At 50.4% G+C, this 18,988-nt stretch overlaps 3 protein-coding genes across 9 annotated transcripts; 1 reads left to right on the forward strand and 2 right to left on the reverse strand.

The window, feature by feature from the left end:
* Nucleotides 1-578: 578 nt before the first annotated feature.
* Nucleotides 579-6,066, reverse strand: vsig10 (V-set and immunoglobulin domain containing 10). Of its 3 annotated transcripts, XR_015086967.1 has the most exons (10): nt 5,762-6,066; nt 5,316-5,681; nt 4,486-4,782; nt 3,600-3,875; nt 2,889-3,173; nt 2,685-2,798; nt 1,804-1,816; nt 1,288-1,360; nt 1,002-1,141; nt 579-920 (listed from the first exon to the last, which is right to left on the reverse strand). XR_015086967.1 is itself a non-coding variant. In XM_086031936.1 (9 exons), the coding sequence occupies exons 1-9, from the start codon at nt 5,811-5,813 to the stop codon at nt 856-858; spliced, it is 1,608 nt and encodes a 535-aa protein (XP_085888062.1). In that variant the 5' UTR covers nt 5,814-6,066; the 3' UTR covers nt 579-855. The 3 variants fall into 3 exon arrangements, 2 of the variants coding, with proteins under 2 accessions (XP_085888062.1, XP_085888063.1); XM_086031936.1 differs by lacking the exon at nt 1,288-1,360; XM_086031937.1 differs by lacking the exon at nt 1,288-1,360 and having other exon boundaries at nt 3,724-3,875; nt 5,316-5,795.
* Nucleotides 6,067-6,183: 117 nt separating this feature from the next.
* On the reverse strand, nt 6,184-12,365 carry LOC147146744 (uncharacterized). 2 transcript variants are annotated; one of them, XM_086031952.1, is made up of 3 exons: nt 9,891-12,365; nt 7,815-8,830; nt 6,184-6,527 (listed from the first exon to the last, which is right to left on the reverse strand). In XM_086031952.1, exons 1-3 carry the CDS (start codon nt 10,069-10,071, stop codon nt 6,477-6,479), a joined length of 1,248 nt encoding a protein of 415 aa, XP_085888078.1. In that variant the 5' UTR covers nt 10,072-12,365; the 3' UTR covers nt 6,184-6,476. The 2 variants fall into 2 exon arrangements, with proteins under 2 accessions (XP_085888078.1, XP_085888077.1); XM_086031951.1 differs by having other exon boundaries at nt 6,184-8,830; nt 9,891-12,363.
* On the forward strand, nt 11,698-18,927 carry slc71a2b (solute carrier family 71 member 2b). 4 transcript variants are annotated; one of them, XM_086031939.1, is made up of 12 exons: nt 11,698-12,064; nt 13,271-13,363; nt 13,458-13,520; nt 13,782-13,909; nt 14,717-14,831; nt 14,895-15,113; nt 15,192-15,305; nt 15,385-15,456; nt 17,273-17,385; nt 17,532-17,629; nt 17,780-17,922; nt 18,359-18,927. In XM_086031939.1, the coding sequence occupies exons 1-12, from the start codon at nt 11,993-11,995 to the stop codon at nt 18,584-18,586; spliced, it is 1,458 nt and encodes a 485-aa protein (XP_085888065.1). In that variant the 5' UTR covers nt 11,698-11,992; the 3' UTR covers nt 18,587-18,927. The 4 variants fall into 4 exon arrangements, with proteins under 4 accessions (XP_085888065.1, XP_085888066.1, XP_085888068.1 ...); XM_086031940.1 differs by lacking the exon at nt 11,698-12,064 and adding an exon at nt 12,215-12,400; XM_086031942.1 differs by lacking the exon at nt 11,698-12,064 and adding an exon at nt 12,465-12,605.
* Nucleotides 18,928-18,988: the final 61 nt, after the last annotated feature.

Here is an 18,988-nt window from a genome sequence, read left to right on the forward strand (position 1 = left end):
TTCAATGCAGGCCCACTACTTGAAACGCAGCATTTTGATTAATATTGTGTTTGTGGAATATGAGTTAAGCAGCAAAAAAAAAACCACCCATTTTTAGCCATCTGTGGGGGCGGCCATTTTGTCACTTCTGTCGACTGAAAATGACATCACACGCCATCAGGGCTCGGATCACGACCAATCATAGCTCAGCTTTAGAGATTATATATATACATACATATGTATATATATATATGTGTGTATATATATATATGTGTATATATATATATATATATATATATATATACATACATATATATATATATACATATATATATATATGTATGTATATATATACATATATATATACACATATATATATATACACACATATATATATATATATATATATACACATACATATATATACACATACATACATATATACATACATATATATACATACATATATACATACATATATATATACATATATACACATATAGATATATATATATACACACATATATATACATACATATATATATATATACACACACACATCAGCTTTAATAACTGCAAAAAAAAAGCAGAACCTGATGGATGGCTGTACACATTTTAATATCAACATAAAATCATTTGTAAGTACTAAAAATTCCACCTTGAACATTTTTTCCCCAAATATACAATTGTGAACGATGACAGGTGTTCACGTCGTTCAGTTGCATTCTGAAGGCGATAATGCAAGCGTGCTGACGCTTACACTGTCATGTGATGCGGTGTGCTAGCTGTGTCGTTGATGCCGCAGATCCACACCGACATTGACACTCACAAACTCACAGGGAGTAAATGCCAGACTACAATAAAAGCTCTCAACTCTTAGAAAGTCACCAAGTTGGGCGGCTCCTCCCTGGCATCCTGGTTTCCCGCGTCGTCCTGCTCACCTGTAAGGGAGCGACATCAGTGTACACAAACAAACCCCCAAAACACTTCATGCTATGTCAAGCCTAGCGTCAAGAGCGTACTGGACGGGAGGCGGTGGATCTGGACCAGCGTGATTGGGCGGGCGTCCGTTACTGAAGGGAGGTGCGGGACGGCCGGGAAGATCTGCTCTTCGTCAGATTCCACCAAACTCAGCACGTCGCCTCTGTCGCCCTCTGAGGACCTGCCGAGGAACAACATGGAGACCGGAAACAATCATTTAGGCCTCAAAAATCCACCGCACGGCACGCCTCCTTTAATCGTCTCGGAAAGAGACCGCGAAAAGTAAATGCCAGGCTCCAACTTAGTGACTTCCATCCGCCCAATTACCTTCAAAGTGTGGCTCCGTTGTTCCTCCCGGAAATCTTGTTGGCAGATTGTGACATTAAACATACGGCATTTCCTGCACAAATTGGGTCAATTTGACCCATTTTCTTGCATTGTTTTGTACAAAACTACCCATTTGTGAAGTTGTTTTTGCAGAAAACAAACCAGAACGTTGGCTTAAGCTGACCCAAGTAGTGGGTCGGTTCATTTTTGACCCAAAATGGTGTTATTTTCAACCCAACTGTTTTTGGAGCGTACATGCGTGTTACAACCACTTGGGGCTTGATTGTTTTTGGGAAGGTGAAGAGGGCACCGTTCAACGCAAAGTAAGACGAAACCCAACAGAGAAAAATGTACGAGAAAGGACGGTCGACAGTGGACTGGTGCGAAAGGGGAGAAAGTTGACAACGTAGGGGTCAACGTGGACAGAATGTGTGCGTTTTTTTCCCCCTGATGTCACAATGAGTGGTCGCTGTTGCAGCACTGATTGTGTGACGTGACCGGTGGCAGGTGACTCACCCGAAAGGGCGTCCTGCAACAGAAACACCACAAAACAAGGCTTAGAAAAAGTTCACATAAAAGCTTGGATGATTTTTTTTTGGGGGGGGGGGGGGGGGGATTCGGGATTTTGAAGGGGGTGCGTGGTTTAGAACACTTTTGGGGCGGTGCACCAACTCAATCGAGGTACGTAGCTTTAAACGTTACCTAGCTTTCAGATTTTTGGGGAGGCGCGCCAACTATGTGGGCGTGATAAAGGGGGCTCAAGGCTTTATGTTGAAAGAGGTGTGTATCTTAAAAAGTCGCTTTTTTGGGGGGGTGCATCAACACCAAAAAGATTTTGAAGAAGGTGTTTGACTTAAAAAGCATTCTTAGCGGGGTGGGATTTTGTTCGGCATGCAGCAATTGAGGGGTGTGCCACCACTGTCTAGATGTTAGGGGGGCAGCTTGAACAGATGTTTTTTTTTTTTTTTTTTTTGGGGGGGTGGGGCAACTCTGCCTACATGTTTTAGGGTGGCTGTAGCTTTAAACACCTTTTTGGGGGGGTGTCAACACATCGGGGATGTCGCATGGATTGTGTTGCTTACAAAGTACCTTTTGGGGGTGCACCAACTGCGTGTCTGAAAGAGGTTTGCATTAAGTGTTTTCCTGACCTTTTCAAGGGGGTGTGCCACCTCTGGACATTGAAGGGCGGCATTTTGGGAGGTGTGCAAATTCAGTCAGGAGGTTGAAGGTGTTGTGTTGCTTAAAAAGTATCTTTTGGGGGTGCGGCAACTAGATTTCTGTGAGGAGCGCGCGCGTGGCTGAAAATGATTTGCTGACTTTTTCAAGGGGGGGGGTGCGCCAATTCTGTTCGGGCATTGAAGTGGATTTATTTTTGCGGGGTGCGCGGATGCAGTTACCGAGGCAGACTCGATGTCTGTTGGCGAAGAGCAGCTTGGCCACGACAGCCGCCAGGCCCACAATGAGAGCGGCGACGAAGACGCCGACGATGACGCCCGTGTAGTCGGAGGCGGCTGCCGAGGCAAATGCGACAGCGCGGCGTCAAGACAAAAGAGGCGCGGCGTCCGGTCGGTCGGCATTCCTCTCCTTCCCGGACGACTCACCAGTGACTCTGAGGTACACCTCGGCCCGGCGTAGCGCCAGCGCGTTCTCGCTGCGGCAGAAGTAGGTGCCGCGATCGTCGCGGCTGACGTTGGCGATGGTCAGGCTGTAGGTGGCGCCGTCCCGGCTCAGGGCGTACTTGGGGCCAGGCGAGAGCACCGCCCCTTCCGGCCCTCGACTCCAGGTGGTGTTGGCGGGCGGCACCGACGCCGCCTCGGTGCACGCCAGCGTCACGTTTTTGCCCTCCTGAGCCCACGCCAGCGGGGAAACTTGGGGACGCGGCGCCTCTGCAGTATTAGCACACGCACGCTGTTAGCCGCCTAGCGTTAGTCGGCTCAGCTCCGTGACTGCAGGTGGCGCTATGCCCCTTTCAGCCGCAAATCATCTATTCCATCAAATTGTGTTCAATTTTGAATTTTTCCATATGAAAAAACTCACAAAAAAGAAATGAATGACAATCATCCGTTACAGGGTCAAACCGTGGCCCCTTTTGAAATGATCATCTGTGCCGGGGTCAAACTGCTAAATTAAAAAAAGGCCCCACGAGAACTGTCCCTAGGTCACGGTCACCGACTTAGAAATGAATGGAAATAAAGCGGGTCAAATATGTCACTCCGCCTCAAATTGTTATTTCCGGAATCAAACTGGCCAATTCCAAACTGATGTCGTTTGTTTAGAGGGGCGCGTGTGTCGTTAGCATGCGCGTGACATACCAAGTGTAAAGGAGCAAGCGGCTTCCCGTCCGGCGGCGAGAGCCGAGTGTTGCGCGTCGCACCTCAGCCTCTGCCCGCCGGCCAGCAGGGAGCGGTTTAGCGCCACCCGCAGGACGGACGTCACCTCTGAGGCCAGCACGCGGCCACGCCCGTCCCCGCCTTGGGTCCACCTGAGCTCGGGGTCTGGGTAGCATCCGGGCCAGGCGCAGCTGAAGCTCACCCGCGTCGGATCCGACGACTGAAGCCACGAGCACTCGGGGTGCCGAGCGGGAACGTCTGCACCGACAAAAACGAAAAAGCACCAAACTCATTTTGCTTACTGACTTGGATCAACAATTTTCATTCTTTAAGCCAAAGTCTAAGTTGCCGTTTGAATCATTTTTCACCAAGATGCTGCCACAAACCACAATCGAAATAAGCGGGTTTGTATGGATATTTGCAAGTCCATATTTTTGGAACAAATTCCGCAAAGAACCAAGCACGACGATTTGCAATGGACATCTCAGTCCCCAGGCCTAAATAGGACTGAAAATCTGTGCTGTGACTTAAAGAGGACGGTCCGTGCTGGGAAACCATCAAGCCTGACTGACTGAAATGGAGCTGGGGTTTTTTGTGTTTTTTTTTTAAAGAAGAATGGTCCAAAACAGATTCAACCAGAACCCCGACCCTCATTGGATGCTACAGGAAGCGTTTACAGCCTGTTCTTTATGCCAAAGGAGGGTCTACTAAACAGTGATGTCATCTTTCCCTTGGGGTGCTCAAATTTATGCACCTGACTACTTTAGTTTCAATAATTATGGCACACTTAATTATTGCACACTTTCTGTACATCCAACTGTGTTGGTCAACTAGTGCATTTTTGCACATCTGAGCAGCAGAGACTGACAGTAGACGAGCAGCTGCGCGCTGGCGTTGACGACGTCGTGCGTCAACGTGTTGTTGGCGACGCAGCTGTAGGCGCCCTGTGCCTCGGGCTGGATGTCCTTCATCCTGAAGTCCAGCCAAGGCGCGTCGGCGGCGTACGCCAGCGGCGACGTCCCCGCGAAGCTCCACGTGAGGCTCTGGGACGGGTACGAGGAGGCGGCGCAGTGGAAGGACACGCTGGAGCCTCGGTGCGTGACCAGCGTGCCGTTGGGCAGCGCCGTGGACGGCACGATGGACAGCGACACGTTCTCCGGACCGCCTGAGGGGGGCGCAAGACGCCGTCACATATGACACCAGGAGAGGCAACCTGTTTTTGAGCCCATTGGCCACATTTGGGTTGTTGTTGTTGTTGATTTTTTTTTGGAATTACACATTTACAAAGTCAAATTGTTTAAGCGTAAAACTGTCATGCATTTAATTACAATTAAATAAACCATTTCATCAAATATGTTGGAAAAAAAATGTTCGCTAATTCGATGCAACAAAGAGTTGAACAAAATAATTTTGGATATCTTTGATTTTTTAATGAATGTACGTAAATTAAATGAATGTAGTCAGCACTCAGTAAAATAAACAATGTGAAATGTAAAATTGTTCAAAAATAAATGAGTGAAAATAACGCAAAAAACGAATTGACATTTTGAATGAACCACTAAACGGCTCGAATAGATCAATGCGGAGTCTTGATGGCCCGAGTTACAGAACCACCTGTGGCCCGCGGGCCGTAGTTTGACCACCGATGGTAGAAGTTCAGCTAGGTGAAAAGGCAAGGAAAGGCAAGTCGTGACTTACTGGCCACCTGCAGCAGGACAAGCGCGCGCCACGTCATGTTCCCCGGAAGCGTGGCTTCGCAGAGGTACACGCCCTCGTCGCCCTCCGCCACCCTCCGGAAGTTCAGGCTGCCGTTCTCGAGCACCAGCACCCGCGGCCCGCCGCCGCCGCCGCCGCCGCCGCCGCCATCGCCGGCGTCTCCCGGGCCGCCGTCGCTCGGCCCCGCCTCGCGGCCGTCTTTCAGCCAGTGCGTCCTCGAAGGCGTCACGGAGCCCTCCGAGTAGCACGGAAGCAGGACGACGTCGCCCGGCGCGGCCGTGACGATGGACGACTCGGACGGCCTGGCCGGCTCCGGCGAGCCCGGCAAATCCGACGCCCAAACGGCGACTGGAACAAACATGGCCCGTGGGAACTCGGGACGCGCTCCCGCGCTGACGTGATTGCATACGCGGCACGCACTGACTCACCTGTAGCCAACACACAGGCGACCACCCACGTCCTCTTCCTCGTCATCATCATCGCCACGCGCTCTTCATGTCCTTACTTAGAACTATTACCAAAAAACAACAGCAAAAAAAAAAAAAAAAAAAAAAAAGAGAGAGAGCACAGCAACGAAAGGGAAAAAAAAAGTCCCCCCACGCCCGTCCGACCAGTTTGCCCAGGTGACGTAGGCGGAAGCAGCCAGGTGAGCTTGGAGGACAACGGAGCGGCCATGTTGGCCTTACCCAGCTCCTCCTCCTCCTCCGAAGGACTCGCGTCACGTCGGCTGCCTTCGCCTGCCTTCGCCTGCCTTCGCCTTTTGGCAAAAAACAATCAGGTTCATCACTTCATTTGAACATTAAACAGCTTGTCTTTGTAGTGTAATCGATTAAATAAGGCTTGGACAAGATTTGCAAACGATTGTATTGTTTTTATTTTCATTTGACAGAACGTCCCCACTTCAATGCAATTGTGGTTATATTTCAACTAACAGTTTCCACCGGCCTCTCATTAAGCTTGACTTTATTGCAATAAACGTGTCAATTATACTGTCCAATTATATACTGTACCCGGATGCCTGAATTTTCATCCAAAACATTGGCAACACCGGTTACAAATCTACTGACAAAATATTTTGCAATAGCAACAATGTCAAAAAAACAACATACAATACATTCATTTGTAGTTTCTGTTGTCTCTCTTTCAAAGCCACTTTAATTTGCCGTCCCCCCACCTATTCATTTTGGACACAGCCTATGAAAAGGATAAGAAAGTAGCCCATTACTTGTTACGTCCAGGCTGGCGCCACTTTACACTCAATGTTATGACATGCGCCGAAGAAAGGTCAGAGAAAATAAACCACTGCAGATGCCAAGTTTAATATTCAAACTTTTCATCGCGCTGACACACTATTCTTAGTTTAGACCAAGCTGATGTATCAACCTTTTACCAGTACGGGCTGTAAGACACATTTTAAAACACGGCTGGACGAAGCATGGCCAGAAGTGGATTTTAGTCCGGCCCACTAATCGGCCCTCATGCGTGTGACGTGCTCACGAGGCGGCCAAATTTCATCTCAGCCTACTCGGTGAGAGGCTCCTTTCAAAACGACTTGTGTCCGGAAGTATATTCAAGCTGCGCGCAGCACTCAAGTATGGCACATCATGCGCTTTCCTACTTCTGGAAATACGCCGTAGCAAAACCGTCGCGTTGTCGTTTGGTGGCATGCTTTTATTTTGAAGGCCGGGAAGTGTGGAAAATAAGTAACTTGTTGAATGCTTGCAGACTTGTCGTCTGTTGGACCCAAATAATTATACAATACGACAAAAATCAACCCCATGGAAGTTAGTACACGCAGCTGGGCAAGTACGTGAGTAAGTGGCGCGTTTGAAGTGTGTCCACAGCGGGTTTGAATTGTAAGTTAGCCAGCTAATTGTCTTTAAATCAACCTCTTCCGTAAGCAAAAAAGTTTCCAAAATTGGAGATGAAGTGATTTTCGCAGGACAGCGACGATGTACTGTCTACGCCGGCAATCAGACCATCTTGACCGAATGCACGGGACACTCAGCGCGTGCTCAACCGCAAGGAATCTTGGTCCTTGTAGTACAGGAAGTGCTTGAGAGCGCAGCATCCTCACCGTAGCGAGTCCAACTTCAATACAATGATTCCTTTGCGACGTTTTCACAGTATTTTCTGTCTCTTCGGAAGAAACAGCCACATACGGTATATACGTGTGTCGCATAAGTCTGTACGTGTGGCGCGCAACTCGCCGGAAATACACGCACTGACACGTAAACCCAGCAACATCAATCTGAATGCTGCGTTTGGACTAGCGGAGGCGCAGAGAACATAAGATTGTAAAGAAACTTTGGGGGTTGACCTTTCGCTTTCCCAATTTTGAGTGGAGGGAAGCGTTTACTTGTCGTCGTGTGTCCGTATGTGTACATTCAAATAATACTTGGAAGAAAAGCTTTGGTTGCATAGCGCGCACGCGAAAGGTTTTTCTCCCGTGTGTCTGGCCGTGTGCGTGATCAAAGTCACCTTGTGAGTAAACTTGTCGCCACAAATGGAACAGGCGAAAGGCTTCTCTCCGGTGTGCGTTCTCATGTGTGACGTCATCTGCGACTTTTGAGTGCATTTTTTGCCACACTCCGGGCAACTGAAGCGTTTGTCGCCCGTGTGCGTCCTCATGTGTAATTCCAGGTTGGACTTTTTGACAAAGCTTTTGCGGCAAACGGAGCAGCTGAAGGGTTTCTCGTTGGTGTGCGCCCTCCTGTGGCTGCTCCAGTGCTCTTTTCGAGAGAATCTCTGGCCGCACTCGGCACAACTGTAGGGTTTCTCTCCCGTGTGCGTCCGCATGTGCTCCGTCAACGTGAACTTGTATGAATACTTTTGGCCGCAAACCGAGCAGGTGAAAGGTTTTTCCCCCGTGTGCGTCCCCGTGTGCGCGATCAAAGACACCCTGTGGCGGAAGTTGGCGCCGCACACCCGACAAGCGTAGGGCTTTTCTCCCGTGTGCGTTCTCATGTGGATGGTCAAATTGTGCCGACAGGTGAAACTTTTAGCGCAAACCGAGCAAGTGCAGCGCTTTTCTCCCGTGTGCGTCCACATGTGCGTGATCACGTAATCCTTTCGGAGAAATCTTTTTGCGCAAACTGGGCAGCTAAAAGGTTTAACGGCCACGCGACGTCTTCCGCGTGCCATCTCCTTCCCCGAGCGTTTGCCCTCTCCCGGCCGGTCCGCGTCGCTCCGCCGAGGTTCTCCCGCGGCTCGGCTACGCGGCGCCGCCGCACCGGCGCCGCGGGGACCGAGCCGCGACATCTCGGCCGCTCGCTCTCGGCCGTCTTGGCTCTCGGCGACGACGGGCGCCGCGCTCGGCGGCGACTTGCTGACGTGGGCCTCCTCCTCTTCCTGCTTGACGGGGATGATGACGGGAGGCGGTTGATCCTCTTTTCCTCGCTGGCCGGGGGGCTGAGGGCGCTGCCGCTCAAGAACGGCCCCCCACCCCTGCGCCGGAGGGTCAAGTTCTCGCGGGCGACCGATCATCTGCTGGATGCCTGCGGGACACGAGCGGCACAAATGAATCGGGCCCGCGCACGGCGCGTCATGACTGACGTTGCTACCTGGGTAGCCGCCATGTTGGGAGCGCACTGGAGTCGACGTGACTACTGTTCTTCCACGCAAAACAAACTCGCTGTGTTTCTCGCTTGATTTAGACGGCCAAAATATCTAAACATGGTGAACCGTTGCCGTGTTAGGGGGTGCAGCAATGCCACCCACAATCGCAAAGGAAGAAAACTTAACAACGGACTGAGTTTTTGTAGGTTTCCTGCTTGGCGGAAGACAGAGGGATCCCTTTAGCTTAAGTGGACGGTTCACAAGGCAAACACAGCAAAGCCTCGCCAATTTCTTGCGTATGGAGATGTTTTTGAATCGACAAATACACGGCATTTAACGTACGCTCATTCACTGTAGCTCCCTAAATGGCGGACGTGGTGACGCGGGGCAAGGGGCCCTATAGTAGCAGAGAGATGATGCCACAAGCCACCTTGTTGGTAGGCCACTACCAATCATAATTCTGTTATCTAATGGAAGGAATACATTTTTGCATGTGGCAAAATGATCAGGCTGAATGTATTCTTAGTTAATTTGCAATAACTTCAATGTTTATCTTTTTAAAGTTATTTCGTTGGACTAGTAGACTAGGTAGACTAGTTGCTGTTCACCTATTGAATGGCGATGCGCATTCAAGTGTGCATCTGATTGGTCAAAGTCAGATAAAAGCTCCCAATTCCATAAGAACCTCATTGCATGTCTCGGCTATCTGCATATTGCACGGACGGACGCCCATTTTGTGGACGGTCGGACGGAGGACGAGAACGCATTTAAAAAAAAGGGCGGACTAAGCAAGGACGGAGTTTTCGTCCGGAAGGATACCCTGGTCGTAGACGGCCTTTAGGCATCCTTCACACATGACCTGAAATATTTCGGGTCATTTCTCAAAGCATATGCTCCACCCCCCCACCCACCGACAAAAACCCGCGACCCGCGTCACAACTGCCCACCCACCCGCTCGCCGCGGTAAACAAAAAGGAAAAGCTTTCAAGTCCAACACACCTGGCAGACGCCACAGCATCGGGTGAGCCCGGACGGCATCTTCCAGTTGGCGTCGTTGTCTTTCGTTCTCCTCTCTCGCGCGACAAAGTTGCTCCTCGTACGACGCCAGGCTGCTTTCAAACAGGCCGCAGATTTCGTCGGCGGCCTCGTTCAGCCGCTCCCTGACTACATTTTTCATCATGTTCGTCGAATTCGCTTCGTCGCCTTGATTTTGAAGCAAGGCTAACTTCCGCTCTGTTCTTCTTCTATGATGGCTGAACCTGATGGCACCATCGAAGACGATCTCTCGGTCGCCATCTTGCGACGGTATTGGCGAGTCCTAGGAAGACGTGCAAAACTCGCGTTCACTAGTCTATTCACTCATTCCGGACCCCCTGGTCACCGTGGAAGAATATTATATAGTATTATGTATTGCAATATTAAAAAAAAACACACAACAAATCCCTATCTACTGTCTGATGAGGATGAAAGGGAACGATTGGCCGCGGGTCTAGACATGTATGCATGCATGTGGGAACCACAAATCTTGAGGGGGCATAGTGCTGCAGCACCTTTTCCATGTCTAACTGACAAATCCACTCACTTGGATGCGGGTACACTAAACAACAAAAAGTTTGGAATTGGATTGGAAGTTGGGTCTCAGCTGGCTGCAGACTAGACAGCTATCCCTCACAGCGAGCCGGCAGCAGGCCAATACTCTGAGCAGAGTGAGAAGGGGATATGGAGCGGAGTCGAGAAACAATTTGATGTATTCAATATTTGAGGGTGCTAGCAAGACAGTAAGAAGTCACGCAGAGGGGAGAGGCATGAGGTAATACAAATGTTAAATATAATATGTTAGGGGGGCACAACATTTATTTAAGGGGGCCGGGCCCCATCTTGCCCCTGCCTAGACCCCTGTGGGCAAATCAAATCTGCTGCGCGAGTCGGAGCCGCCTTGCCCCCTCACCTGCATGTCAAGAGTTAAAAAAAAAAAAAAAAAAGCTAAAAAATGATTACGTTCGATTATTTTCCTTGTTAGTCTTCTGGTCCATGCTTTTCATTGACTTTATTTTTCAGTCATTTAAGATAACAAGATAACTAGTTAGCTCACATGTAAGGTCAAAAACGCCCTGTTAACTAGTCAACTCTAAAATGAGCTTACCAGATAGCTTACTAGTGTAAAAAATCTGTCAACAAAGTGGGTGGAATAATGACAAAATCTGAAGTCTGACTGGTGTCTGCCCCGCCTTCTCATTAGTTCTTGTATGACTAGAGAGCATGGCAGGTTGGTATCCACTAGTTCTACAATTGAACATTTTGGACCTGACTAGTTGAACTAGTTAAGTTAAAATGTCACACTAGTGCAAACGTATGGATATTTGGGGCAGTAACATTGTTGAGATTTAAATATCAAGGCTTCGAGGGGCTTTCACTAGTTAACTAGTCATTATTATATCCGACACTAGTTAACTAGAGGTTATTTCAGATTTCACTAGTTAATTAGTGTAGGGAATCATATGTCACTAGTTAAGATGTGAGAATAGTCCACGTTTGACTAGTTAACATGTTGTTGAAAATGAGTGACTAGTCAAGAGTTTCTGTGCAACTAGTCAACAACAACAAAGTGCATAACTAGTGTGGCTTAATGTCTACCTAGTTCTGAAAAAGATCGAACTGGTGTAATACAACAATGTCTGATATCAGGATATGGAATAAATGCTCAAATGGCCTGCATTGCGTGGGGCTGATCTGTGAACAGTTTGATCGTGAAACACGGCAGCGTTGGAATGTGCGTTCGTTTAGTTGCTCGTGATGACACCACGGGCCAACATCTGGCTGGCTGGCTGGCGGAAGAGAGCACTCAACGTCAAGTCGAATTGTTAAGTCACATAAGGAAAGCTTGTCGTCACTCTGCCTCGGCACTAAAAGCCTCAACTCGTGATTAGCTCGAGCCAAGTCTCGCGGGGCAACTGGCACCGCACTTCCGGGACGCCCGAGTGTCGAAAGGTGACGTTCCATCCCGTCAGTCGGGTTAACGTAGCGGCACGCCAAACTTGGGACGAGCCGACACGCTGCAAGAGACGCGGACACCCCGAGGCGGCGATGCTCCAACATGTGAGATGATCGCGGGCAAGGCCGCTGCCGACGAGGCCGACCACATCGACGTCGACATCATGCTGGTCCGGAGCTCGGTAAAGCTTCTAGCTTAGTGTCGGCGGCTAACGGCTAACGGTAGCACCGTCGGGCGCCAGCAACAATGGCGGCTAATTAAGCAGATTACAGGAAAATACAAGAAGTCGCCGCTGGAAGTTTTTCTCTTTAGGTTGTGCTAACTTCGTCGGGTCACGCGACGAGCTGCGAGCATCTTTGACACATTTGGGTGTAAACTAATCACGTCCTGCGTTTATCCGCCGTCACTGACGTCACTGCAAAGTTGCGCGAGGAGAAGCTAGCTGCAAATGTGATTGTCGTCGTGAAGCCTGTCATTTCGCAGCTCAGCGTTTGAGCCCAAACCCCCGCCTATTCAGGTTTCTTTTTGGCCCAATCCCGTGTTTATTCGCGCTTTTTAGGTCGGCATTAAAGTGGCCATTTTTTGGCTTTAGCCACAGGTGCTTCTACTCAACCGTCTGGTAAACGAGCTCCCTGAGCAGAAGCACCTGTGGCTAAAGACAAACTGACCTGGAGTTCCCATCTCTGCAACTTGTTGCTTTGTGTGGTTAGGCCTGGCCCAATGTATGTGCGCTGCTGCATTGTTGGTGTTTAGAAATTCCACAAAGGCTCCTCACACTGCAACTATCAACGCTTTTGGCTTGCCTGTTTATGCCGTTTGATTCTGTGCGTCGGCATGAAGCTAGCAGCAGGCCAACTTGTGTGGTTGTTTGAACTCTAACGTGTAATTCTATTTGTTTTAGAAGCATGTCACGTTGAGTTCACTGCTCATTGACCGCTTGTATCTTGAATTTTTGCTCTTAAAGGGGAAGTCAACCCAAATATACTTATGCAGCCCCACTAGTTGAAACAAGGCATTCTGATAAATATTTTGTTCGTGGAATAAGTCTTAATGTGTTAATGTAATAAGAGTGACAAAATGGCCGCCCCCTGAGACGGCTAGATTTTGGTGCTTAACTCATATTCCACAAATGCGATATTAATCAGAATGCTTTGTTTCAACTAGTGGGCCTGCAGAGAACGTATTCTTGAAAAAAATGTTTGGGTTGACTTCCACTTTAAGTCAAAGGAAAAAAATGGTCTAAACCTCTTTGAAATATCTCACTGGTAGTGCAAGGCACGGCCGTAATGCAATGGCAAAGGGGTGAGATGAGGATATAAACAGGAAGTAGTTTACAATGAGGCAGGAAGTGACGGGATTTATGATCCTTTTTGTTGTATGGTGGCAGCACACGCGAGGCCGAGCCAGGGTGGCGCACGCCGTCATCGTCATCTTCCTGGAATTCTTCGCTTGGGGGCTGTTGACCACGCCCATGCTGACTGTGAGAGACACGCCCACTCGCGGCGGCGTTAGCTCGGCTCGGCTCGGCTCGGCCGGGCTACGATGCGAACTAGACGTTGTCGCTGTCCTTTCAGGTTCTTCACGAAACGTTCCCGCAGCACACGTTCCTCATGAACGGACTCGTGCAAGGCGTCAAGGTGAGTCGTCGGCCGGTGTGCTCACATTAACTCGTGTGTTTGCGTGCGTACAAACCAACGCGTGTTAGTTCAGTTAGATGGCGTAAGTTAGTTGGGCAATATCCCTTGCGGATGAATAAAGTAACTGTGTTTTTTTGCGTGTGTGCACGCGCGCACATGCGCTTGTTTTGTGCGCATGTGTTTTTGTTGACTTGTTGGTGCATGTGTTCATATGGCATTTGTGTGTGTGTGTGTGTGCGCGCGCGCGCGCGCCTATCTTAGGGCTTCCTGTCGTTCCTGTCGGCTCCCGTGATCGGCGCCCTGTCTGACATCTGGGGCAGGAAGTTTTTCCTCCTGATGACGGTGTTCTTCACGTGCGCGCCCATCCCCTTCATGAGGATCAGCCCCTGGTGAGTGTGCCGGTCGGGCGAGCTGAGCCCGCTGAAGCTCACTTGACCGTCACGTGAATGTCACGTGAGCGCCATGTGAGTGTCATGTGAGCGCCCGAGCCTCAGCGAGAGCCCAAAAACAAACGTGTTCTCGGAATTTTTACCCATAGCTGCGCTCAAAGGAGCAAAGAAGGGTTCGCTGGTTCCGTCACTTTAATGTCGTCATGTGGAGCGCGCGCGTCACGTGATCATCATCATCGTCTCCTTATAGTTATTATTATAATGGCGGCGGTGGCCGGCCGGTCAAGCATCCATTTCATGGGCTGAACCATTACATCGCTCAGGTTGTCCTGTGATCTTAGTGTGTGCTGATTTCCCTTTCACAGAAGTTGAAATGGGATTTCGTTGTGAGCACAGCCACGTGGCTAGTTCGAAAAGGGTGTGCACACTTGTGCAACCACATCATCTCACATCACCTCACCAAGAAAAGGACCAAAGAATTTCATTTGAGTTTCACAGGTTAGAGCTAAAAGATTTAACCCGTTCACATTTTGGATTTTCCGACCACAAAAACATGGCATTGGTACAGGGGTGTGGAGACTACTTCTTTTAATTTTTTTAAGTAGCCACCGAATGTCATCACGCAGCACGTCGTCTTAAACGTCACGCAAACACGCCAGCTTCGAGCACAAAGGCATCACGCACATACACTATACTGTACGTGTCCTCCAGACGTCATCGCGCACACGCACGTCATGCCGTACCTGTCGCTGTGGCGAGGCGCATCGGCAGCGTGGCGTGTGATGCGCTGTGCTCACCTGTGCCCAGGTGGTACTTTGCCCTGATCGCCGTGTCGGGAATCTTCGCCGTCACCTTCTCCGTCATCTTCGCCTACGTGGCCGACATCACGGACGAGCGGCGGAGGAGCACGGCGTACGGCCTGGTAAGGCTGCCGCCCGGGCGCCGCCCTCCCGCCGCCCTCACGCGCGTGCACCCTCTCACTCAGGTGTCGGCGACGTTCGCCGCCAGCCTGGTGACGAGCCCCGCCATCGGGGCCTACCTGTCGGCGCGCTACGGCGACAGCCTGGTGGTGCTGGTGGCCACGCTCATCTCGCTGGCCGACATCGCCTTCGTCTTCCTGCTGGTGCCCGAGTCGCTGCCCGACAAGATGCGGCTGACCACTTGGGGCTTCCCGCTCACCTGGGAGCAGGCGGACCCCTTTGCCGTGAGTCGGGGGGGGGGGGGGGGGCGCTTTGGCGGCACCCTCGCCTTCCTTTGACGGCCGATGTTGTCCTTTGTGCAGTCGCTGCGCCGCGTGGGCAAAGACTCCACCGTCATGCTCATCTGCGTCACAGTTTTCCTGTCGTACCTGCCGGAGGCCGGGCAGTACTCCAGCTTCTTCCTCTACCTCAGACAGGTCGGACGACGCCAGATGCACGCGCTACACAAACACCGCCACTACGCGGCTAACGGGTACGCACCTTGTTGTGTTTCAGGTCATTGACTTTTCCCCCGCCGCCATTGCCGCCTTCATCGCCATGGTGGGCGTCCTGTCCATCATTGTGCAGGTGTGTGCGTGAATCTAAGTGTGTCCGCTAGGGCTGTGCAATATGCTTCGAAATTCAATTCACGATTACGAAATCATCATACAAAAACGATTAGTAATCAGCAAAGCTGGGCGGTCCGTCCCTGGGCCGGACCAGCCCGATGCCGGCATTTTTGGGGCGGGGGCGACGTTTCGGTCGTCGCGGGAGGGTTGACTAATTTTTAAAAATGTCTGGACTAAGCATGGCCGGGAGTGGATTTTAGTCCGGCCCACTAATCGGCCCTCATGCGTTTGACGTGGTCGCGAGGCGGCCAAATTTCATCTCAGCCTACTCGGCGAAAGGCTTCTTTTGAGGCTTCTTTCCACTCCCGCGTCGGCGCGAGCGACAACTGCCGCATTGATTCACGTGACCGACGCATTGTGCTGTTGGCGACAGGCCTCTATCTCATCTCGGTCCTTTTATGGTTGTAGCAGGCACGAAATCCATTGTTGTCGCTGTCTTTTTGAAGCGACGCCCCGCCGACTTGGAATGCAACTGTTTCAAAACTTGTGTCCATGAGTATATTCAAGCTGCGCGCAGCACTGACTCAAGGATGACGCTGGCACATCAAGGTGGAGTTCATGCACTTCTCTGGCGTCTTCTCTACTTCCGGAAATACGCCATAGCAAACCTGCTGTGTTAGGTGGTTTGCTGGCCAGCTTTTATTTTGAAGGCCGTGAACGAAGGGAAGTATGGAAAATAAATAACTTGTTGAATGCGACTTCTGGCCGTCTGTTGGACCCAAATAATTATACAATACGACAAAACCAACCCCGGTGCTCGCAATGCAAGTAAGCACACGCAGTTGGGTAAGTAGTAAAGTACACGTGGCGTATTTTGAAGCGTGTCCACAGCGGGTTCGAATAGTAGATTAGCCAGCTAATGATCCTTAAAAAGCCTCTGCCGTTAGCATCCCTCCCGCGGCGGTGTCAATCATGGACACTTTTTTTTTGGGGGGGGGGGGGGGACAATGTTTATGAATAAGGGTGGTGGGGGGGGGTCGCGGCCGGACCAGCAAAAAAAGGGTCAAGTGCCCAGCTCTGGTAATATGCATATATTTTTGCTGTTGAAGTTTGCGATCGGAGGCGAAAATCTGAAGCGGGCTGGCCTATAGGAGCGTACAATTTTTTTGCCCCTGGAAAAAAAATACAAATACACGGCTTTACGCGTATGTACTGTATACTTGCCTTTAAAACAGAGTTGGTGAGCTGCGTATTTTTTGTTGTTTGTTTAAAAAAAAAAATGGAGCCGTTTTTGATGCCGAAAAACACCAAGTTTGCAGTCTGGCCTGGTCCCCGCCGCATCTTTTTTGTTCCACTTGGCAATTACGTGCAACTCTGTGTTGCTTTTCGCACTTTCAAATCACTGCAAAATACGTTCAAGTTTCTGATAGTTGCGTCACAAAATGTGAAGAAGTTCAAGGGGCTTCGTTTGATTACCCTACGCTCTGGAGACAAGGACGTACATGCAAAGGGATAAGGGATATGTCCAAAATGTTCGCAGTTAGTTAACCAAACAAAATTGTTACCCACCTTTTTTCGTACGCCCCATATATACCTTAACCCGGATTACAACACGGCAGTCGGTACTTGACCCGATTAGGGACAAATTACTTTAAAAAAACTTCTCATCCTCTGTCCCCAAAATGGGTGCCCGCCATCTCTGGAAATAAATTTGATTTGACTTTGATACTTTTCCATGGCACTGTAAGCGTGCTTGTGCTTTTGTTATTGAGTGTGCACACACCCGGTGCGTGTGTGTGTGTGTGTGTGTGTGTGTGTGTGTGTGTGTGTTAAAGACGCTTCTCCTGAGCTTGCTGATGCGTACGCTGGGCAGCAAGAAGACGGTCCTCCTGGGTCTGACCTTCCAGCTCCTGCAGCTGGCCTGGTACGCCTTCGGCTCCGAGCCCTGGTGAGTCGTCCGCGGGGCGGGGCGGGGCGGGGCTGGCGCGCTCATCTGCTAGAAGCAGCAAGTATATTGCATTGCGCGGCGGTCACGACCAAAGTGATGTTGTGCTGTGGTAACCGTGGTAACGGTGCCGCTCGTTCGCCTTGCAGGATGATGTGGGCGGCGGGCACGGTGGCCGCCATGTCCTCCATCACCTTCCCGGCCATCTCGGCATTGGTTTCGCACAGCGCCGCCCCGGACCAGCAAGGTCTCATAGGCGGGGGCGGGGGGGTGTATTCTTTTTTTTTAATTTTTTATTTATTTATTTATTTTTTATTTTTATTTTTTTTTGTGGGATGGGGGGGTTGGTTCGTGTCTCGGTATCTGTTTGTAACTCTTTGCGTGTGTATGCGCGCAGGCGTGGTCCAGGGCATGGTCACAGGCATCCGGGGCCTGTGTAACGGTTTGGGCCCCGCACTGTACGGATTCATCTTCTTCCTCTTCAACGTGGAGCTCAGCGATGTACAGACTCCAGAAGGACGGGACACGCAACCCATGAAGGTACACGCATACACAACACACGTGCGCACACAGTGATAAGATGCGCAACAATACGCATACAAACACAGACAAGACATGCTAGACTTTGAGGTACACGTGCACACTCAGATGACACGCAACACATCGTGGTACACACACGTTTAGGTAGACACACACACGCACACACAGATGGACGGACGAGACACGAAACACACATACATGCCCAGACACACACAAGCACTGACATACACCCCAACCAATCAGAGGATGGAAAAATGCTGACGTCAAAATTGAAACGTGATTGGCTCAAGAAATTGGCCAGCACGCCTGATTGTGAAGTCCCTGGCTCGACGACATTGACGCGGCACCACATAGAGGCTGAATTGCCATCGCAACACCCAATCCCGGCCGCCCGAGCAAATGAAGAAGAAACGCAAACGTTTTGGTGCATCCGCAGAAGTCGAGCGTCCCCGGCCCCCCCTTCCTGTTTGGCGCCTGCGCCGTGGTCTTGGCGCTGATCGTGGCCGCCTTCATCAAGGAGCGGCCGCCGGCCGCCGTCAAGACGTGCTCGGACAGGAAGCTCGGCGCCGCGGTCGCCGCGCCCGCTCAGGACGCCGGCCCCCTGGCCGCGCCCACCAGCGACATTGAGGACATCGAGCCGCTCTTGCAGGACAGCAGCATGTGATTGACCGGCGGCCAAACGGCGCCGTCCGGAGGCCCATGAGGACGGGGCAAAATGTGCCAATTCTGATTATTATTTTTAAACATGTGTGAGAGGTCCAAGCATTCTCGCTACCACTGGCGACCGCAACTTCTTGTTTCCTCGGAAACGTCACGTGACTGTTGACTTTTAATTTGAAAGAACCCGCTGGAGCGATTTCAGTTCCGACAGCGTGTTTTTAGTGTATGGAGGAGAAGAGAAAAAAAAAAGAGAGCTGGTCACCTGGCCCACGGACGGGCTCCTTTGTCATGATGATGTCATCAAATGTTTTTGATCTTTAGTAAAAGACTCTATTAACCCCAAAAGTCCTACTTTTATTGACGACCAGTCTGTTGTTTGTCCATATGTGCCCTCTCCGCTGTTTGA

This window comes from Filicampus tigris, chromosome 5 (genome assembly GCF_054856515.1).
Source record: "Filicampus tigris isolate MCC_2025a chromosome 5, RoL_Ftig_1.0, whole genome shotgun sequence".
NCBI lineage: Eukaryota > Metazoa > Chordata > Actinopteri > Syngnathiformes > Syngnathidae > Filicampus > Filicampus tigris.